The 21,333-nt window shown below is 50.2% G+C and overlaps 1 protein-coding gene across 8 annotated transcripts in view; it reads left to right on the top strand.

Moving 5' to 3' along the window:
* The first annotated feature begins 6,171 nt into the window (after positions 1-6,171).
* Positions 6,172-21,333, top strand: part of SNTA1 (syntrophin alpha 1) — a 34,788-nt gene continuing 19,626 nt past the window's right edge. For 3 of the 8 annotated variants that reach the window (XR_012419272.1, XM_005568733.4, XM_015457940.3), the window contains exons 1-2: positions 6,172-6,598; positions 10,580-10,765. Coding sequence is in view for 6 of the 8 variants with exons in the window: in XM_005568733.4 (XP_005568790.2) it covers positions 6,289-6,598; positions 10,580-10,765 (496 nt within the window). In the remaining 2 variants the exon portion in view is untranslated. Of the gene's footprint in view, positions 6,731-10,579; positions 10,766-21,333 lie in introns of all 8 variants that reach the window. The other 5 variants (XR_012419273.1, XM_074005047.1, XM_074005048.1 and 2 more) reach the window with 2 other exon arrangements.

Raw genomic sequence — 21,333 nt, 5'->3', positions numbered from 1 at the left:
TCTAATTTCTGTATTTTTTTTTTTTTTTTTAGATGGAGTTTCACTCTTGTTGCCCAAGCTGGAGTGCAATGGCACGATCTCAGCTCACTGCAACCTCCGCCTCCTGGGTTCAAGCGATTCTCCTGCCTCAGCCTCCCAAGTAGGTGGGATTACAGGTGCCTGCCACCATGCAGGCTAATTTTTTGTGTTTTTAGTAGAAACGGGGTTTCATCATGTTAGCCAGGCTGGTCTCTAACTCCTGATCTCAGGTGATCCGCCCGCCTCGGCCTCCCAAAGTGCTGGGATTACAGACGTGAGCCTCCGCACCTGGCCAATTTCAGTATTTTTTAGTAGAGATGGGGTTTCACCATGTTGGCCAGGCTGGTGTCGATCTCCTGACCTCAAATGATCTGCCCACCTTGGCCTCCCAAAGTGTTGGGATTACAAGTGTGAGCCACCTCACCTGGCCTGCAATAAAGATTAAAAGGCAACATAATGGAAGTACCTGATTTGGTTTCCATCCCATAGGGCCCCTCAGAGCTTTAGATTTTAGAAGCCTCTTATCCACCACTTAGATATAAACCTTTTTCAGGCTACAGTACAGTGTCACAGTGGGCTCATTATTTCATCTCTGAGCCTCAGTTTCTTCATCTGTGTAATGGGGATAATAATAGGACCTACTTCCTAGGCCGCCTTGAGGGTTAAACGAGATGATCCATGGAAAGCACTTATTATGGAAGGCATTTGGTCATGTGAACTCTCATTGTTACTGCCATCACTGGGTCTGGGAAGCCAGGAGTATAGGAATTCCTGATCCCTGCCCTAGAGCCCATGCAGAGGGACCTCCCTCTCTGACCAGGACCCCAGACACTTGATACAAGGGTTTGAGCTTGTGGAGACTTTCGTTTTTTGTTTTTTTTTGAGTCAGAGACTTGCTCTGTTGCCCAGGCTGGAGTGCAGTGGCACCATCTCTGCTCACTGCAACCTCTGCCTCCTGGGTTCAAGTTATTCTTGTGCCTCAGCCCCTGGGTGGCTGGGATCACAAGCATGTGCCACCAAGCCCAGCTAATTTTTGCATTATTATTATTAGTAGTAGTATTACTTTTGAGATGGAGTCTTGCCCTGTTGCCCAAGCTGGAGTGCAATAGCACGATCTCGGTTCACTGTAATCTCTGCCTCTGGGGTTCAAGGGATTCTCCTGCCTCAGCCTCTCAAGCAGCCGAGATTACAGGCACCCGCCATCATGCCTGGCTAATTTTTATCTATCTGTCTGTCTGTCTGTCTATCTATCTATCTATCTATCTATCTATCTATCTATCTTTTTTTTTTTTTTTTTTGAGATGGAGTCTCGCTCTGTCGCCCAGGCTGGAGTGCAGTGGCGCGATCTCAGCTCACTGCAAGCTCCGCCTCCTGGGTTCACGCCATTCTCCTGCCTCAGCCTCCCGAGTGGCTGGGACTACAGGCGCCCGCCACCTCGCCCGGCTATTTTTTTGTATTTTTTAGTAGAGACGGGGTTTCACCGTGTTAGCCAGGATGGTCTCGATCTCCTGACCTCGTGATCCGCCCGTCTCGGCCTCCCAAAGTGCTGGGATTACAGGCTTGAGCCACCGCGCCCGGCCTATCTTTTTTTTTTTGAGATGGAGTCTCGCTCTGTCACCAGGCTGCAGTGCAGTGGCGTGACCTCGGCTCACTGCAACCTCCACCTCCCGGGTTCAAGTGATTCCCCTGCCTCAGTCTCCCACGTAGCTGGGACTACAGGCATGTGCCACCACGACTGGGTAATTTTTTTTTTTTTGAGACAGCGTCTAGCTCTGTCACCCAGGCTAGAGTGCAGAGGTGTGATCTTGGCTCACTGCAACCTCCACCTCCTGAGTTCAAGCCATTCTCCTACCTCAGCCTCCTGAGTAGCTGGGATTAGAGATGTGTGCCACCACGCCCAGCTAATTTTTGTATTTTTAGTAGAGACAGGGTTTCACCATGTTGGCCAGGCTGGTCTCGAACTCCCGACCTCAAGCAATCCGCTCAACTTGGCCTCTCAAAGTGCTGGGTTTATAGGCATGAGCCACTGCGCCTGGCCAAGTTTTTGTATTTTAGTAGAGACAGGGTTTCACCATGTTGGTCAGGATGGTCTCTATCTCCTGACTTCGTGATCCATTGGCGTTGGCCTCCCAAAGTGCTGGGATTACAGACTTGAGCCACTGTGCCCGGCTAATTTTCGTATTTTTGTAGAGATGGGGTTTTACCATGTTGGCCAGACTGGTGTTGAACTCCTGACCTCGGGTGATCCACCCGCCTAGGCCTCCAAAGTGCTGGGATTACAGGTGTGAGCCACTGTGCCTGGCCAGAGCTTACAGAGACTTTAGTAGGCTGGGCAGCCTCTCTCCCCTTTTTTTTCCCCTTCTCCCGCTCCTATCCCTTGGGAGTGAACTGTTTTCCTCTGGGAGCTCTGCCTGGGGCTTGGCAGGGAGCCAGGCCTATGTGTATCTATCTGGGAGGCCAATTTCTGAGCCACAGCAGAGAGGCATCGGCTGATCACAGGGTAGGGGTAGAGCATTCCTGCAGCTGCAGGGTTCTTGGGGGTAGCTACTAGTGATTGGCACTGCCTATCAAGTGTGATCACAAACACACACACACCCATACTCACATACAGACATACACACATGCATGCACATGTCGCTGTTTCCTTGGCTCTACATCTTCTTTCTATGTTAGCCCCTTTGCACACATCACTCCTTCCCCTCTTTCCTGTTATAGCCACAGAAAACTGTCCCCTAGAGGAGAAATCCTCTCTTAGGGATCTTTCTCAGCAAGTTTGTCTGGGCCTCATTAAGTCTTTTTAAAGCAGGGCAGTACGTGGGGGGACTTTTAAGGATCTGGTTCCAGGCTTTGGTCCTGGGAAAGGAACTTCAATTCCCTGCTGGTCTCTTGCCTCCTGCCGGGTCTGTCCTCCCCTCCTTTCTCTACCACTGGAGTGAAGCTTCCACAAGCCAAGTAGGCTGTAGTTATTTATCACAAGTGCTTACCCCAAATTCCTCAGGCTGTCCTACAATCTTTAAGTTCAGTCATACTTTTAAGATATCAATGCCTATATACAATGCTATATTCCTTCACTGCCTCCCTCCTCTCCTTCTTTTCTCTCACTTTCTTTCATTCATTTTTGAGACAGGGCCTTGCTCTGTCACCCAGGCTGGAGTGCAGTGGCATGATTGTGGCTCACTGTAGCAGCCTCAAACAGGCCTCCTACTGCAGCTTCCCAAGTAGCTGGGAGTACAGGTGCACATTACCAAGCCTGGCTAATTTCTTTACTTTGTAGAGATGGAGTCTTGCTAAGTTGCCCAACTGGTCTCAAATTCCTAGCCTCAAGTGATCCTTCATCCTCGGAATCCCATATATATATGTATGAAAGACCCTGGGTTCTTTTTCTAAACCTGTGTCTCTCCTGTTTTGACACCACTCTAACTTAAAACAATTCCTTTTGTTGTTCGTTTTTTTTTTTTTTTTTTTTTTTTTTTTGAGACAGAGTCTCACCCTATCACCTAGGTTGGAGTGCAGTGGTGCAATCTCTGCTTGCTGCAATCTCCGCCTCCCGGGTTCAAGTGTTTCTCCTGCCTCAGCCTCCTGAGTAGCTGGGATTACAGGTGTCTGCCACCATGCCCCGCTAATTTTTAAATATTTTTAGTAGAGATGGGGTTTCGCTATGTTGGCCAGGCTGGTCTGGAACACCTGACCTCAAGTGATCCACCCACCTCAGCCTCCCAAAGTATTGGGATTACAGGCGCGAGCCACTGTGCCTGGCCCTGAGTTTGCTTCCTTCCTTCCTTCCTTCCTTCCTTCCTTCCTTCCTTCCTTCTTTCTTTCTCTTTCTTTTTCTTTCTTTCTTTCTTTCTTTCTTTCTTTCTTTCTTTCTTTCTTTCTTTCTTTCTTTCTTTCTTTCTTTTCTTTCCTTCCTTCCTTCCCTTTCCTTTCCTTTCTCCTTCCTTCCTTCTTCCTCTTTCTTCCTTTCTTCCCTTTCTCTTTCTTTCTTTCTTTTTTTTTCTTTCTTTCTTTTTCTTTCCCTCCCTCCCTCCCTCCCTCCCTTCCTTCCTTCCTTCCTTCCTTCCTTCTTTTCTTTCTTTCCTTCTTTCTTTCTTTTGTTTCTTTGTTTCTTTCTTTCTTTTGAGAAGGAGTCTCGCTCTGTTGCCCAGGCTGAAGTGCAGTGGCATAATCTCAGCTCACTGCAACCTCTGCCTCCCAGGTTCAAGCGATTCTCCCGCCTCAGCCTCACAAGTAACTGGGATTACAGGCGCCTGCCACCATGCCCGGCTAATTTTCGTGTTTTTAGTAGAGATGGGGTTTCACCATGTTGGCCAGGCTGAGTCTCGAACTCCTGACCTCGTGATTCGCCTGCTTCAGCCTCCCAAAGTGCTGGGATTACAGGTGTGAGCCACTGCACCTGGCCCCCTCTTTTTTTTCTTGATGATATCTTATGTGGAGGATTTTACCCAAAAGTTCAGGGAGTCAAAACACTGGTGTGGTCTTACTTATTTATTGCCCAACATATCCCAGCTAGAAATGGAGGATAGAGACAAGAAGCAGGTATGAAGGCCAGTTGAGCTGTGTGATGTGGTGGATTTTTTCTGATTGCAATCATGCTTTACCTCTGTATTTGTCAGCTGTCTAGCAGAGTGGTTCAGTGAACAGGCACTGGTGTCAAACAGTCCTGGGTTTGAATCCCAGCTCTGCCTCACTCATAAATGTGTGACCTAGGCCAATTAGACTAAATCCAAGTTTTCCCTTCCATATAATAGGGGTGCTCTTTTTCCTTGCTCTGTCACCAAGGCTGGAGTGCAATGGTGCAATTACAGCTCACTGCAGTCTGGACCTCCAGTGCTCAAGCGATCCTCCCACCTCAGTTGTGATTACAGGTGTGAGCCACTGTGCCCAGCTGGGGGTGCTCTTAGCTACTCCAGGAGGCTAATGTAAAGATGAGATAACACATGGAAAATACTCTGCTAGCCCTAGCTAAGAGTAAACAGTCACTAAACGAAAGTGATTATAGCATAGAGTCACAGTTTACCACGTGTTTTCACATTGATTTAATCCTCACACCAGCCCAGTGAAGTAGGTATTATTATGATCCACATTTTACAGATGAGGAAATTGAGGCCTAGAGCAGTAACGTGAGGGGACCAAGGTCGACTTGGAGCTAACACAGGCAGCAAGGATTAGAAACCAGGTCTCCAGAGGCCCAGACCCAGAGCCCCACCTTGCAGCCTTCCCCCACACTAGGAGTTCTGGGTTTTTCTGCCAGGCCTCAAAGTGTGGGACTTCAGGCTTTTCTATACTTGACTGCGAACACAGCCAGGGATTAATCTCTTAAACTTCCCTCCAGTTTTGAAGTGGGGATCCTGCCCACCCCCTCCCCAAGCCCTAAGTGGAGTCGGCAGCTCTCTCCTCCGGGGGCGGGGCCTGTCCCCTTTAGAAGCCACGCCAACGATAAGCCACGCCCACAGACCAAAGCCTCGACCACCTGATGGGAAACCAGCTTCTTCCTCAGCTCCCCAACTAGTAACTCTGCCTGCAAGGTCTCTCGCGGCTCAGCGTCCACCTTTCTGTTTTTTTGACACAGGGTTTCGCTCTGTCACCCAGGCTGGAGTGCAGTGGCGCGATCGCGGCTTACTGCAGCCTCGAGCCCCTGGGCTGTCATCTAGGCCTCCCAAGGTGTTGGGATTACAGGCGTGAGCAACCACGCCTGGCCGGTGTCTACCTCTTAAACTCAAGCCCTGGAGCCCAGACCACCATACGCAGCCCAGTCCTCCGCCATATGCAGCCCAGCCCGTTGCCCAGTGCTTCGCACCAGGATACGTGGTTCTGTTTTTTTTTCATGCGCTCCCACGTCCGGGAGCTACAGTCCCGGCCCTCGATGGACATGCCGAGCGCAGAGCCCACTGCGCGGGCTGATTGGGTTCCGCCCACGACGCGAAGCCCCGCCCCCCGACGCCCAGCCCAGCACCGCGCCTCCCGGGCTTTTCGCCTTGCCTAGTGGTCCCGCCACGCCGCCCTTCTGACTCGCCCCCTAGGTAGTCTCACACTGCGGCCCTCGGCTCCCGGGCCCCGCCCCGGCCTCCCGCATTTGCCCGAGGCCCAGTCCCCAGCACTGGTCACACCCCCGGGTAGCCCCGCCCCTAGATCGCCTCCCCCAGCGGCCCGGGTAGGGTGGCGGCTGGCCCAGCGGGGCCCCCGCTGCCCTCTGCCCTGGGAGCTTGGTCGGAGCGGGCTGGGCACGGCGGGACAGGGCAAGCGCGGCGTCCCGGGGTCTCGGAGGCGAAGATGGCGTCCGGCAGGCGCGCCCCGCGCACCGGGCTGCTGGAGCTGCGCGCCGGGGCGGGCTCGGGGACCGGCGGCGAGCGGTGGCAGCGGGTGCTGCTGAGTCTGGCGGAGGACGTGCTGACCGTGAGCCCCGCCGACGGCGACCCTGGTCCCGAGTCCGGCGCTCCGCGGGAGCCGGAGCCCGCGCAGCTCAACGGCGCCGCAGAGCCGGGCGCGAGGGCCCCGCAGCTGCCAGAGGCGCTACTGCTCCAGCGGCGCCGCGTGACGGTGCGCAAGGCCGACGCCGGTGGGCTGGGCATCAGCATCAAAGGTGGGCGCGGGACACCGAGGGCGCGGGGTCGTGGTGTCTGGGGGCCGCCGAGGGAGCAAGGGACTGGCAGCGCGCCCAGGACATGGAGCTGGAGGCCTCCTGTCCGGGGGTAAGGGAGGTCTGAGGAAACAGGTAACGGAGGGCACTGGGCGCACCAAGGTCGGAGTGGGTTTCGGTAGTTGGTGGCCTTAGGGGGCACGGAAGACACAGGTGTGGAGGAGATTGTGGGAGCACCAAGGACACGTGGGTGGGAGTTCTGTGTGGAGGCGTGGGGATCTGAGAGGCAACCAGCATGAACATCAAGGACAAGAGGGGTCCCCCGGAAAGCAGAGGGTGGAGAAAGGGGGTTGAGGCCGGGATACTAGTGGGACAGGGAAGAGGGAGTCCCTGAGAAGCAACCAAGGTGGGTACAGAGGGGAGGCCTGCAGTCTGCGAAGCACAGGGGTGGATAGGAGGCCTGGGTGCAGGCACAGACTGGGGTCACAGGCAGAAGGCCAGCAAGGACCTAGGAATCTAAGGACCCAGGAAGGCTGCGGGGAGCCCTGACAGCTGGATTTGGGTCTCCTGATCTGACCATCTCCACCTTGCACAGGATGGAGCTTTCAGTCCCCAGGACTGACTGCTAGTGGGGTGCAGTTAGGGTGCAACCAGACTGTGTTTGAATCGAGGATCAGCTGTGTGAGGTTGCAAAAGTCCCGTCCCGTCTCTGAATCTCAGTTGCCTCAATTGTATAAGAGGATGATAGAGTTGTGATGTTTCTGAGAGCAGGGCTCACCACACCAGCACATTGTAGGTGCCTTAGTTAATTACTGCTGTTAGCGGAGAGGAAAAATGGAGGCCAGGAGATACTCCCAAAGCAGCTAAACATAGTTCTCAAAATCCTTGCACACCCCCAGCTGCTGGGTTCACTATGCTTGCCCATCGGCTTCTCAGGATCCCAGCCCCTAGCAGGGTGCTTTGGGAAAGGGTGTCAGCCTTTGTTTCCACCTTGAATATGTACCGTACCCTCTGGGGTCTCCCTGGTACTGGTTCTGTTGATGAGTGCCTCCAGACTGTTTGGCTTGGCTGAGGTGGTGTAGATAGTGGTGAATGCCACCACTGTGTGCCAGGTGCTGTGCCCAGGACACTAGTCTCATGATCCACTTCATCCTGGCAACAAGTGGTGAAAGGTAGGGAGTATAATCCCCATATTGCAGATGAAGAAACTGAGACTCAGAAAGGTAAAATGATTTTCCCACCATTACACAGTGAGTGTCAGCGCTGGGATTTGAACCTTAGTTATCAGCTACTGTCCCCCAGAGAGTGCTCAGGGAAGTTGATTCTTTTCCTGTAGAAGGGCAGATCCCGAGGCACCCAACCAAGAGAGGCTAAAAAGGGGAAATGGGAAAATGAGGGTATGGGCACCAGTCTTACCCTCAATCTCCAGCATGGGATAGGGCAACAGACCAATCCAAAAATTATACACTCAGTGTGTCAGAGCAGGAAGGAACTTATTCATACAGAGTTCCATTCTGCAGATGGACGCACTGAGACTCAGGAGCAGGGACTTTCCAGGGTCACACAAAGTTACTCCCCAGCTCCATACTTCTAGGTGGAGGGGAAGGTACTTTTAGTAGACTTCAGGTATTTCCACTGGATCCAAATCTGGGCTCCTGTTGCCATGGTAACCCCTCCTATAGAGTCTAGCTTAGTCTGAGGCAGCCATGAGTGATCATAGCTTCAAACTGAACTGAAGCCCCTAGTTTCAGGTGGGGGAGGGCAGATATAAATAGAAACCCCTTCCTCTCCTAGACTTCAAGCTCTGTGCAGATAAGCAAACGGTGGGGCCTGCGTGGGTGTCAAGAGAGGTGTTCCAGTCCCAGCTCCGCCAGCAGCTTGTGTGACCTTGGAACAATGACCTCCCACTCTGGGACACTAATTCTTCATCTTCAGTATTCTGGGGATGAGCCAGGAGTGTGATATCTGAGGGCCTGACTTGCCGTCTGTGGTAGGGTTAATAGTGTTGGTTCTTGAGCCTGGAGGCCTAGGTGCAAATACTGGCTTGCTTTGCTACTTACTAGTTGAGTGACCTTGGACAAGGGGCTTCCCTCCACACTTCAGTGTCTGTAATAGGAAACTGAGCATGCCTACGTGATGGGATATTGTAAAGACGCAATGTTGGCATTTGGTACATGCAACTAAGGTGACCTATTATTACTATTTCTTATTTTAAAAGGGCATTTAAGAGTTTGGTAATAAAGCCGTTTAGTAAAATGTATTAGCTTCTTTTGTATCCAAGATGCCATTCAGGTAGGTTTTTAGAATCGCTAGACTCTAAGGCTTTGGTTTCCAACCTGGATTTTGGATTGTAAAACATTATGATTGCTAAAGCAGTCTTTTGAGGCCATAGGAATAGCCGACTTCTCTCTTGATTCCAGTTTGGAGGGTATCAGTGGGTTCCCTCATTGTTGCCTTCTTTTGTGTGTGTGTGTGTGTGTGTGTGTGTGTGTGTGTGTGTGTGTGTGTGAGAGACAGTCTTGCTCTGTTGTCCAGGGTGGAGTGCAGTGGCGCAATCTCGGCTCACTGCAACCTCCACCTCCTGGGTTCAAGCAGTTCTCGTGCCTCAGCCTCCTGAGTAGCTGGGATTACAGGCACACCCACCATGCCTGGCTAATTTTTGTATTTTGATTTTATTTTGAGACGGAGTCTTGTTCTGTCACCCATGCTGGAGTGCAGTGGTGTGATCTTGGCTCACTGCAACCTCTACCTCCCAGGTTCAAGCGATTCTGCTGCCGCAGCCTCCTGAGTAGCTGGGACTACAGGCGTGTGCCACCAGGCCCAGCTAATTTTTTGTGTTTTTATTTATTTATTTATTTATTTATTTATTTATTTGAGATGGAATTTCACTTTTATTGTCCAGGTTACAGTGCAATGGTGCAATCTTGGCTCACTGCAACCTCAGCCTCCCAGTTCAAGCGATTCTCCTGCCTCAGTCTCCCGAGTAGCTGGGATTATAGGCATCCACCACCACTCCCAGCTAATTTTTTGTATTTTTGGTAGGGACAGGATTTCACTATGTTGGCCAGGCTGGTGTCGAACTCCTGACCTCAGGTGATCCACCCGGCAGCCTTGGCCTCCCAAAGTGCTGGATTACAGGCATAAGCCACCACACCTGGCCCTTTTTTATGTTTTTAGTAGAGGCAGGGTTTCACTATGTTGGCCAGGCTGGTCTCAAACTACTGGCCTCAAGTGATCTGCCCGCCTTGGCCTCCCAAAGTGCTGGGATTACAAGCGTGAGCCACTTTATCTGGTTATTTTCATTTTTAGTTTTTGTGGGTACATAGTAGGTGTATATATTTATGGGGTACATGAGAAAATCCAAAATATTTAAGAAAAAGTGATTGAAGCACTTTGTAAGTTGCACAAACACTAGTGAACACCCAAAGCACTTAATCAAAAGATCCAGGGATCAAACTATAGCATTATGAATTTTGAAAATGATTCATTTAATTAATTAATTTGTTTATTGACACAGGGTCTCCTTCTGCCACCCAAGCTGGAGTGCAGTGGCACAATCTCAGCTCACTGTAGCCTCGACCTCCTGGGCTCAAGTAATCCTACTTTAGCCTCCCTAGTAGCTGAGACCACAGGTGCCTGCCACCACGCCTGGCTAATTTTTTTATTTTGAGTAGAGGCGGGGTTTTGCCATGTTGCCCAGGCTGATCTTGAACTCCTGAGCTCAGGTCATCTGCCCACCTCAGCCTTCTAAGGTGCTGGGATTACAGGCATGAGCCACCGAACCTGATCGAAAATGATGTACTATTAGTATTACTAGTGTCCCAAACTTCCAAGACGTTTCTCAGATTCCCTTTATTCTCCTATTCCGTTTTCCAGCACGGGGCTAGGCACCAAGGGAAGCCTTCAGAAATAATTGTGCCTCGATGCAACTCCCAATTGTCGGAGTATCTGCCTCAGTCTTGTCCTCCTTCTGTGCCTATGCAGGCGGCCGGGAGAACAAGATGCCTATTCTCATTTCCAAGATCTTCAAGGGATTGGCAGCTGACCAGACAGAGGCTCTTTATGTGGGGGATGCCATCCTGTCCGTGAATGGGGAAGACTTGTCCTCTGCTACCCATGATGAGGCGGTGCAGGCCCTCAAGAAGACAGGCAAGGAGGTGGTGCTGGAGGGTAAGCACGGACGTTCCAGGGTCCAGACGGGCCGGGTGGACATGTTCCACTGCTTCCCTACCTCCCCCAGGCCTCAAGAGGCCCCAGCCCAGCACTGGGGGCTGGGAGATGGGCAGGATTGAAAATAGAAACAGAACTTAGGGACCTGCCTGAAGACAGCGTGGGGTGGTGGAGGGAGAGCTGGCACAGAGCTAAGCAGAACTGGTTTGCATTTTCTGTCTTCCAGTCACTAGCTGTGTGGCCCTGGACAAGTCACTTCATTTCCCTGAGCCTTAGTTTCCTCATCTGTAAAACGGGGATGTAGCTCCTGCCTTTCTGGGTTGTTGCGACTAGGGCAAAAAGGTACATGGCAAAGTGTGCCAGCCCCTGAGTGACACAGGGAGAGAGGGGTGCAGACTGGGGAAGGGGCAGCTCAGATTATTTCCTTTGGGGCCTGGAGAGCTCTTGACTTCAGGTTCTTTTGGTTCCTGGACCTTAAAACCCTAAGACCCATCTTCCTTTGGGAGAAGCCTCAGCTTTTATTTTACTTTATTTTTTTTTGAGATGGAATCTTGCTCTGTTGTCCAGGCTGGAATACAGTGGCATGATCTTGGTTCATTGCAACCTCTGCCTTCTGGGTTCAAGTGATCCTCCTGCCTCAGCCTCCCAAGTAGCTGGGATTACAGGTGTGCATCACCATGCCCAGCTAATTTTTGTATTTTTGTAGAGACAGGGTTTTTCCATGTTGGCCAGGCTAGTCTTGAACTCCTGACCTAAGGTGATCCACCTGCCTCGGCCTCCCAAAGTGCTGGGATTACAGGCATGAGCTGCCACATCTGGAAGCCTTGGCTTTTATAGAGCAGGACATCAGATCCTTCCAGCGATGATCAGAGAGGAGTTTTGTGGTGGAACCTTGTTGGATGACTTTCTCCACTCTTCCCTCACAGTGTGGTCTTGGGTGGGACACTTGCCCTCTGTGGGCCTCAGCTTCCCCATCAGTTGTTATAGGCCTCCTGCTGAGGTTGTCCCACGACCATCTTGTGCCATGTCTCTCAAGAGGTTTCTGCTTTGCTCAGCCCTTTCCTCAAACTCTGTCAGCTCTGGAAGCCAGTGGAGGCCTGAGGAATGTGTCTCTGGCTTATGGCCCAGAACAGACACACGGAGGTGGCGGGGGCTGATGGAGAATAACACGGCCAGAGAAGCTGCTGAGTTGAGTCCCAGGCCCAAATCCTGGTGGGTTGCCTTGGTTTCCCTAAAGGAGTGTCCAAGAGGCCACAGAAGCAAATAGGTTCTGAGTCCTTGATTGATCTTTGGCCTTCTTGTGGCCCCAGACCTCAATTCCCATTCGTTTTTGTTTTATTTTATATTTTAGGTATATCTATTTAAATGTCATGGATACATTTTTCTTTTTCTTGTTTTTTTTTTTTTTTTTTGAGACAGGGTCTTGCTCTGTCACCAGGCTGGAGTACTGTAGTATGATCTTGACTCAATGTACCCTCCACCCGCCGGGGCTCAAGCAATCCTCCCACCTCAACCTCCTGAGTAGCTGGGACTACAGATGCATGCCACCATGCCTGGCTAATTTTTTTTTTTTTTTTTTTTTGAGGTGGCGTCTCACTCTGTCACCCAGGCTGGAGTACAGTGGCATGATCTCGGCTCACTGCAACCTCTGTTTCCCGGGTTCAAGCAATTTTTCTGCGTCAACTTTCCAAGTAGCTGGGATTACAGGCGCCCATTACCATGCCCGGCTAATTTTTGTATTTTTAGTAGAGATGAGGTTTCACCATATTGGCCAGGCTGGTCTCAAACTCCTGAGCTTGTGATCCACCTGCCTTGGCTTCCCAAAGTGCTAGGATTACAGGCGTGAGCCATCGTGCCTGACTTTTTTTTTTTTTCTTTTTGAGATGGAGTCTCACTCTGTTGCCCAGGTTGGAGTGCAGTGGCAAGATCTCAGCTCACTGCAACCTCCACCTCTCGGGTTCAAGCAATTCTTCTGCCTCAGCCTTCCGAGTAGCTGGGACTATACAGGTGCATGCCACCATGCCCAGCTAATTTTTGTGTGGGTGTTTTTAGTAGAGACAGGGTTTCACCATACTGGCCAGGCTGGTCTCGAACTCCTGACCTCGTGATTTGCCTGCCTTGGCCTCCCAAAGTTCTGGGATTACAGGCTTAAGCCACTGCACCCAGCCAATTTTTTGTAGAGACAGGGTTTCACCATGTTGCCCGGGCTGGTGTCTAACTCCTGGGCTTAAGGGATCCTCCCACCTAAGTCTCCCAAAGTGCTGGGATTGCCGGCCACAGTGCCCAGTCTAGATGCATTTTTTTGATACTTCAAAAAAGCTGACTGTAGAGTGTTGGTCTTAAAAGCTTAAGTGTATCAGTCATATTTTAATGGCAAAGTTAAATAATAGAATCTCACATAAATGATATGGATATAGGAGACTTTCCCACATGCCTCATTACTTTGATATTTATAGTCAGCAATGCGGTTTGAAACCACTGACATTCATTGAAATGTCATATTTTAGTTGACTTGTAAGCTCTTTTAGCTTCTATTGTTTGAAAGTTTAGTCTATGGTAAAATTTCTGCTATAGACACAATTCAAATCCACATCCACACGGAGGTCCCCTCACCTCCTCATCTTTATTTTTTATTTTTATTTATTTATTCATTTTTGAGACGGAGTCTCGCTCTGTCACCCAGGCGGGAGTGCAGTGGCAGGATCTCGGCTCACTGCAAGCTCCGCCTCCCAGGTTCACATCATTCTTCAGCCTCCTGAGTAGCTGGGACTACAGGCGCCTGCCATCATGCCTGGCTGATTTTTTGTATTTTTAGTAGAGACGGGGTTTCACTGTGTTAGCCAGGATGGTCTTGATCTTCTGACCTGATGATCCACCCGCCTTGGCCTCCCAAAGTGCGGGGTTTACAGGCGTGAGCCACCATGCCCGGCCCACCTCCTCATCTTTAGATTAAGAATGTATCTATCTGGGTTCCCATGTATGTTGTTTTGAGAGGGTAGTATCCGTAAATGTGTGACCTTGAAGCATCTTCTGACTTTAGGAGCGAATACTCAAGCCTTCCCTCTAACTCATGTCATCCATTCCTCCTCAGTAAGCCAAGAAACTTTCATGGACACCTACTGTGTGCCTGGTGTGTACATTAGTCAGAAGCTAAACACACCCAGGGCCTCTCCTGAAGGAGCTCACCATGTGGTAGGGGAGACAAAACATAAACACTGTCTCCTCTATACAAACTGTTTTTTTCTTGAGACAGCGTCTCACTCTGTTGCCCAGGCTAGAGTGTAGTAGTGCAGTCTCAGCTTACTGCAACCTCCTTCTCCCAAGTTCAAGCGATTCTCTGCCTCAGTCCTGTAGCTGGGATTATAGGCGTGTGCCACCATGGCTCAGTTAATTTTTGTATTTTTAGTAGAGACAGGGTTTCACCATGTTGGCCAGGCTGGTCTCGAACTCCCAGCCTCCGGTGATCCAGCCGCCTGGGCCTCCCAAGGTGCTGGGATTACAGACATGAGCCACCATGCCTGGCCTAAAGAAACTCTTTAAAAGCCAGTGGCTAGGTGCGGTGACTCATGCCTGTAATCCCAGCACTTTGGGAGGCCGAGGTGGGCAGATCACCTGAGGCCAGGAGTTTGAGACCAGCTTGGCTAACATGGCGAAACCTCGTCTCTACTAAAAACACAAAAATTAGCTGGACCACGGTGGCACACGCCTGTAATCCCGGCTACTCAGGAGGTTGAGGTAGGAAAATCGCTTGAACACGGGAGGTGGAGGTTGCAGTGAACTGTGATTGTGCCACTGCACTCCAGGCTGGGCCACAAGAGCAAGACTACATCTCAAAAAAAAAAAAAAAAAAAAAAAAAAAAAAGCTGGTGCCTGAAATCCTGTCTGCTCTTGCAATAAATCTCTGGCCTTGGGTAAGATCCTTGCCTTCTAGGGACCTCAGTTTTCCTATTGAAGTTAGGCTAGATCAGAGGTGATCAATAGCTTTTATTTAGAGTGTCAGCTTCAGGCAGGTGTGGTGGCTCACGCCTGTAATCCCAACACTTTGGGAGGCTCAGGTGGGCAGATCACTTGAGCCCAGGAGTTCCAGACCAGCTTGCGCAACACAGTGAGATTTCATCTCTGTAGGAAAAAAAAAACAGTGTAAGTGTCAGCTCCACTGGTAGTTCTGTAAGTTCCATATTTGGAAGGATTGGGAGGCTTTGTCTGGGCTCAGCAGAAAGGAGCTGGAATTGATTAGCAATGTCTACTATAGATGCAATAGAGAACTAACATGTGTACCACCCCAGGACTGAGGGGCCCCTGCTCTTATATTCTCTGAGATGTTTCATAGGACAAGATCATTCCTTGGTGAACCCTGCCTATGGCCTGGGTAAGAGGAAGAAGGGTGTGGCCTTCATGTTTTTCCCCACTTTTCCTTAGTTGAAGTCTTTTTCGACCTATTCTCCTGGCCCAAGGTCTCATGGAAGGAGGTCATTCCACTCAAGATAGCACAAAGAGGGGAAGAGGAGTGGTGGAAGGCACTTGAGTCAGGAATCTCTGAATGGCAAGAGTGATCAGAGAAGTTTGAAGGATAGGAGGATGCTGGGCTGTGGCTGCTCCTTGAGACTTTGGGGAGTGGAGAAGGTCCGGGCCTGGCAGTTGCACCAGTCTGGAGCAGCCAGGGTTCCTGGGACCCTCTCTGGGTCTAGGTTCCCCAGGAGCCCAATCACTGGCCACATTGTTCAGTGTTTCCCTACTCACATCCCATTATTGAGGCTGCCTCCAAGCGGCCATGGAAGGATGGGCTTTGGATGTGAACTTGGCCAAGCAGCTGGATATTCTTCCAGCTCAGTGGGTAGTGAATCCCCTGAGAATGTCCTGGGAGAACAAGCATTACCGGCAAACTCCTGGTGTCAGCTAGAGGGCCTTACTTCCCTGGCCTCAGCAACCCCAATCTGCCTCCTAGAACATTTCTTCTGCTAGGTCAGGGGTTTGTAGGAATGTCCTGATCCTGTTCTCAGCCAGAGGGTTGTGTTTGTGACCACAGGCTGGGCCCAAGCTGGCAGCCAACATGTGTCTGTCTGCTGCTTAGAGAGGCCCATTGTGTGTGCAGACCTCAAGCCAGGGCCAGCCTGGGCCCTTGGAGACCAGGCCTGGGGGAAGAGGGAGGGACAGCTTCAAGGAAAACATCCTTCCCTCCTCCCATTCCAGTGTGGCTGGCAAGACTGTGACAACAGTGAGCCTGTCATGCATTAAAAACAGTATTGGCTGGGCGCGGTGGCTCATGCCTGTATCCTAGCACTTTGGGAGGCCGACGCAGGTGGATCACCTGAGGTCAGGAGTTAAAGACTAGCCTAGGCAACATGGTGAAACCCCATCTCTACTAATAATATACAAAAATTAGCTGAGCATGGTGGCATGCACTTGTAATCCCAGCTACTCAGGAGACTGAGGTAGGAGAATTGCTTGAATCTGGGAGGCGGAGGTTGCAGTGAGCCAAGATCGAACTATTGCACTCCAGACTGGGCGACAAGAGCAAAACTCCGTCTCAAAAAAACAAAACCAAACCAACAAAACCCAAGAAAATAATACTGAGGCCAGGCACAGTGGCTCACGCCTATAATCCCAGCACTTTGGGAGGCTGAGGCGGGTGGATCACCTGAGGTCAGGAGTTCGAGACCAGCTTGACCAACATGGTGAAACCCTGTCTCTACTAAAAATATAAAAATTAGCTGAGTGTGGTGGCGGGCGCTTGTAATCCCAGCTACTCAGGAGGCTGAGACAGGAGAATCACTTGAACCCAGGAGGTGCAGGTCGCAGTGAGCCAAGATTGCACCACTGCATTCCAACCTGGGTGACAGGGCGAGTGTCTATCTAAAAAAAAAAAAAAAAAAAAAATTAATAAAGTGAATTTTAGTGCTTTATACAAAGTAAGGAAGGTATAGCCCTCATAGAAATCAGGCTTTTATTTATTTATTTAGGATCTCACTCTGTTGCCCAGCCTGTAGCACAGTGGTGTGATTGCAGCTCACTGCAGCCTCAACTCCTGGGCTCAAGCAATCCTCCTATCTCAGCCTCTCAAGTAGCTGGGACCACAGGCATATGCTACCACGCCTGCCTAATTAAAAAAAATTAATAGAAGCAGGGTCTCCCTGTGTTGCCCAGGCTGGTCTTTAACTCCTGGGCTCCAGCAGTCCTCCCAAAGTGCTGGGGTTACAGGCATGAGCCACTGTGCCTGATCCTGTTATTGTTTTCTTTAGTAAACTGGAAGCTGTTTGAGGGCAGGAACCATGTGTAGCTTGTCTCTGAGCCCCCAGGTCTGGCACTGAGTCCACCACACATTAGATCTTGGTGAGTGTTTGGAGACTGATCAGTGAGGTCTATCTTGGACCCTTTCTACTTTACTTTTCACCTTTTCAATTGCTGTTGACTTTCCTAAATGTTTAAGATGGGACTTGAGAATCATGCTGAGCTTGACTGACTCTTGAGCTTTTCTGTTCTGAGTCCTCAGAACTCTGAGGCCAGCTCCCTACTGACTCTTCCCAGGAAGATGGCCACTGCCAGATGTACTGCCTTTGATCTGGTTTGATGCATCACCATTGTCAAAAGCGGATGTCATTCATGGATGTAGCTAATTTGGGGCCACCCTGTTCAACTTAGCTGAGTCATGCTGTGCCCCAGAGATGCTGGAGGGACCCCTGTCCCAGGAAGAGGGCATGAATGGAGCTCCTGTTCAGTTCTCCCATGGCCGCAGAGACCTGTTGTTCTAACCATTGTTCTCAAGGAAAAGTTTACTTGGCTGTGCACACACATAGCTTTGGACCATGTGACTCCCCACAGACAAAACTTGGCTTAATCCAGCCCTGGCCTGTTCCCCGGACCTTGATTAAAATGCCTTGTGGGGCTCTGGAGGCAGGTTCTGGCCCTGATGAGCTGTGTGACCCTGGCTGCTCCTGGTGGTGGAGGAAATAATAGTGATAATAATCAGGATGGTAGCGTCTGCTGCTTATTGAGCACCCACACTGTGCTCAACAACATGAGCACCTACCATGCTAAGTGCCTTCCCTATGTTTGTTTTTTTCTTTGAGATGGAGTCTTGCTCCGTTGCCTAGGCTAGAGTACAGTGGCACGATCTCAGCTCACTGCAACCTCTGCCTCCTGGGTTCAAGTGATTCTCCTATTTCAGCCTCCCGAGTAGCTGGGACTACACGCGCGTGGCGCCACGCCCAGCTAATTTTTTGTATTTTTAAGAGAGAGAGGGTTTTACCATGTTGGCCAGGCTGGTCTCACCTGGCTAATTTTTGTATTCTTAGTAGAGACAAGGTCTCATCATGTTAACCAGGCTAGTCTCAAATTCCTGACCTCAGGTGATCTACCTTCCGCGGCTTTCCAAAGTGCTGGGATTATAGGTGTGAGCCGCTGCACCCAGTGAAAACTTATATTCTTAAATACTTACCTGCACTACAGGTTATGTCACCTCTCTGAGACTCAGTTTATTCACCCTTATTAAATAAAGATACTATGGCTGGGTGCAGTGGCTCACACCTGTAATCCCAGCACTTTGGGAGGCCGAGGCAGGTGGATCACCTGAGGTCAGGAGTTCAAGACCAGCCTGGTCAACATGGTGAAACCCCGTCTCTACTAAAAATACAAAATTTAGCATGTGCCTGTAGTCCCAGCTACTCAGGAGGCTGAGGCAGGGGAATCACCTGAGCCCAGGAGGTGAAGGTTGTGGTGAGCTGAGATCACTCCATAGCACTCCAGCCTGGGCGACAGAGTGAGACTCCGTCTCAAAAAAAAAAAAAAAAGTAATAAAAATAGACATAAATGAGGACATTAATTCATCTCATCAAATTGGTGAAATTAGGTGAAGGTGTGTTTGAGAGAGTTGAGCTTGGCCCCAATATATAGTGGGTGCTCAATAAGTACTGCTTTCTCCCATTACTAAGATTCTGGAACCCTGAATCTAGGCTTCTGAGTTGATATGAGCATTATCTCTGAACCCTGGCTTGTATGGCTTGGTATGTGTGGTATATTTTTGAAAAATAAACTAGATTTTTTAGAAAATTTAAAAAGTAGGCCGGGCGCGGTGGCTCACACCTGTAATCCCAGCACTTTGGGAGGCCAAGGCGGGTGGATCACAAGGTCAGGAGATTGAGACCGTCTTGGCGAACACGGTGAAACCCCGTCTCTACTAAAAATACAAAAAAATTAGCCGGGCGTGGTGGCGGGCGCCTGTAGTCCCAGCTTCTAGGGAGGCTGAGGCAGGAGAATGGCGTGAACCCGGGAGGCGGAGCTTGCAGTGAGCCAAGATCATGCCACTGCACTCCAGCCTGGGCGACAGAGCGAGACTCCGTCTCAATAAAAAAAAAAAAAAAAAAAAAGGAAAAGAAAATTTAAAAAGTAACACATACTCATTCAAAAATATCCAGCTTAGGCCGGGCGCGGTGGCTCAAGCCTGTAATCCCAGCACTTTGGGAGGCCGAGACGGGCGGATCACGAGGCCAGGAGATCGAGAGACGATCCCGGCTAACACGGTGAAACCCCGTCTCTACTAAAAAATACAAAAAAACTAGCCGGGCGAGGTGGCGGGCGCCTGTGGTCCCAGCTACTCGGGAGGCTGAGGCAGGAGAACGGCGTAAACCCGGGAGGCGGAGCTTGCAGTGAGCTGAGATCCGGCCACTGCACTCCAGCCTGGGTGACAGAGCAAGACTCCGTCTCAAAAAAAAAAAAAAAAAAAAAAAAAAAAAAAAAAAAAAAAAAAATCCAGCTTAGCCTGAGCAACATAGTAAAACCCTGTCTCTCCAAAAAAAAAAATTACAAAAATTTGCCAGGCATGGTGGCACATTCCTGTAGTTGCAGCTATTTGGGATGCTGAGGCTGAAGGATCATTTGAGCCCAGGATGTGGAGGATGGAGTGAGCTGTGATTGTGCCATTGCACTCCAAGCTGGGTGACAGAGTGAGACCCTGTCTTGAAAAAAAAAAAAAAGTGGCTCATGCTTGTAATTACAGCACTTTGAGAGGCTGAGGTGGGAGGATCCCTTGAGACCAGGAGTTCGAGACTAGCCTAGGCAACATGGCAAGACCTCATCGCTACAATTTTTTGTTTTGTTTTGTTTTTTTGAGATGGAGTTTTGCTCTTGTTGGCCAGGCTGGAGTGCAATGGTGTGATCTCGGCTCACTGCAATCTCCACCTCCTGGGTTCAAACGATTCTCCTGCCTCAGCCTCCTGAGTAGCTGGGATTACAGGTGCACACCAACATGTCTGGCTAATTTTTGTATAGTAGAGATGGGGTTTCGCCACTCCTGACCTCAGGTGATTTACCCGCCTCAGCCTCCCAAAGTGCTAGGATTACAGGCATGAGCCACTGTGCCTGGCCCAATTTTTTTTTTTTTTTTTTTTGAGATGGAGTCTTGCTCTGTCGCCCAGGCTGGAGTGCAGTGGCCGGATCTCAGCTCACTGCAAGCTCCGCCTCCCGGGTTCACGCCATTCTCCTGCCTCAGCCTCCCAAGTAGCTGGGACTACAGGCGCCCACCGCCTCGCCCGGCTAGTTTTTTGTATTTTTTAGTAGAGATGGGGTTTCACCGTGTTAGTCAGGATGGTCTCGATCTCCTGACCTCGTGATCCGCCCGTCTCGGCCTCCCAAAGTGCTGGGATTACAGGCTTGAGCCACCGCGCCCGGCCTTTTTTCTTTTCTTTTTTTTAAGTGGAGTCTCACTCTGTTACCCAGGCTGGAGTGCAATGGTTCTATCTCAGCTCACTGAAACTTCCACCTCCTGGGTTCAAGTGATTTTCCTGCCTCACCTTCCCAAGCAGCTGGGATCACAGGCATGTGCCACCATGCCTGGCTGATTTTTGTATATAGTAGAGATGGGGTTTCACCATGTTGGCCAGGCTGGTCTCAAACTCCTGACCTCAGGTGATCTGCCTAAGGACTCCCAAAGTGCTGGGATTACAGGCATAAGTCACTGTGCCCAGCCTACAAAATTTTTTTTTTTTTTTTGAGATCGAGTCTTGCTTTGTTGTCCAGGTTGGAGTGCAGTGGCATGATCTTGGCTCATTGCAACCTTTGCCTCCCAGGTTCAAGCAGTTTTCCTGCCTCAGCCTCCCAAGTAGCTGGGATTACAGGTGCCGGCCACCACACCTGGCTAATTTTTGTATTTTTAGTAGGGACAGGGTTTCACCGTCTTGGTCAGGCTGGTTTCAAACTCCTGACTTCAAGCAATCCAGCTGCCTCGGCCTCCCAGAGTGCTGGGATTAAAGGCATGAGCCACTGCGCCTGGCCAAAGATTTTTTAAAAAATTAGCTGGGCATAGTGTTGTGCACCTGTAGTCCCAGCTTTCAGGAGGCTGGGTAGGAGGATTGCTTGAGCCCAGGAGTTCAAGGCTGTACCCAAACTACGATTATGCCACTGTACTCTAATCTGGGCAACAGAGCAAGACACTGTCTTTAAAAAAAAAATTACCAACAACAGGAGAGTGTAAAGGGATCATCTTATAGAGATAACCAGTGTTGATACTTTCACACATTTTCTTCCAGAAAGTTTCCATGTTTGTTTTTATCACGTAATAAGTTGAGAACATGTAA

The sequence above is a fragment of the Macaca fascicularis genome, chromosome 10 (genome assembly GCF_037993035.2).
Source record: "Macaca fascicularis isolate 582-1 chromosome 10, T2T-MFA8v1.1".
Lineage (NCBI taxonomy): Eukaryota > Metazoa > Chordata > Mammalia > Primates > Cercopithecidae > Macaca > Macaca fascicularis.
The sequence above is the reverse complement of the archived record's forward strand: the minus strand, read 5'-3'. Positions and strand labels throughout refer to the sequence as shown.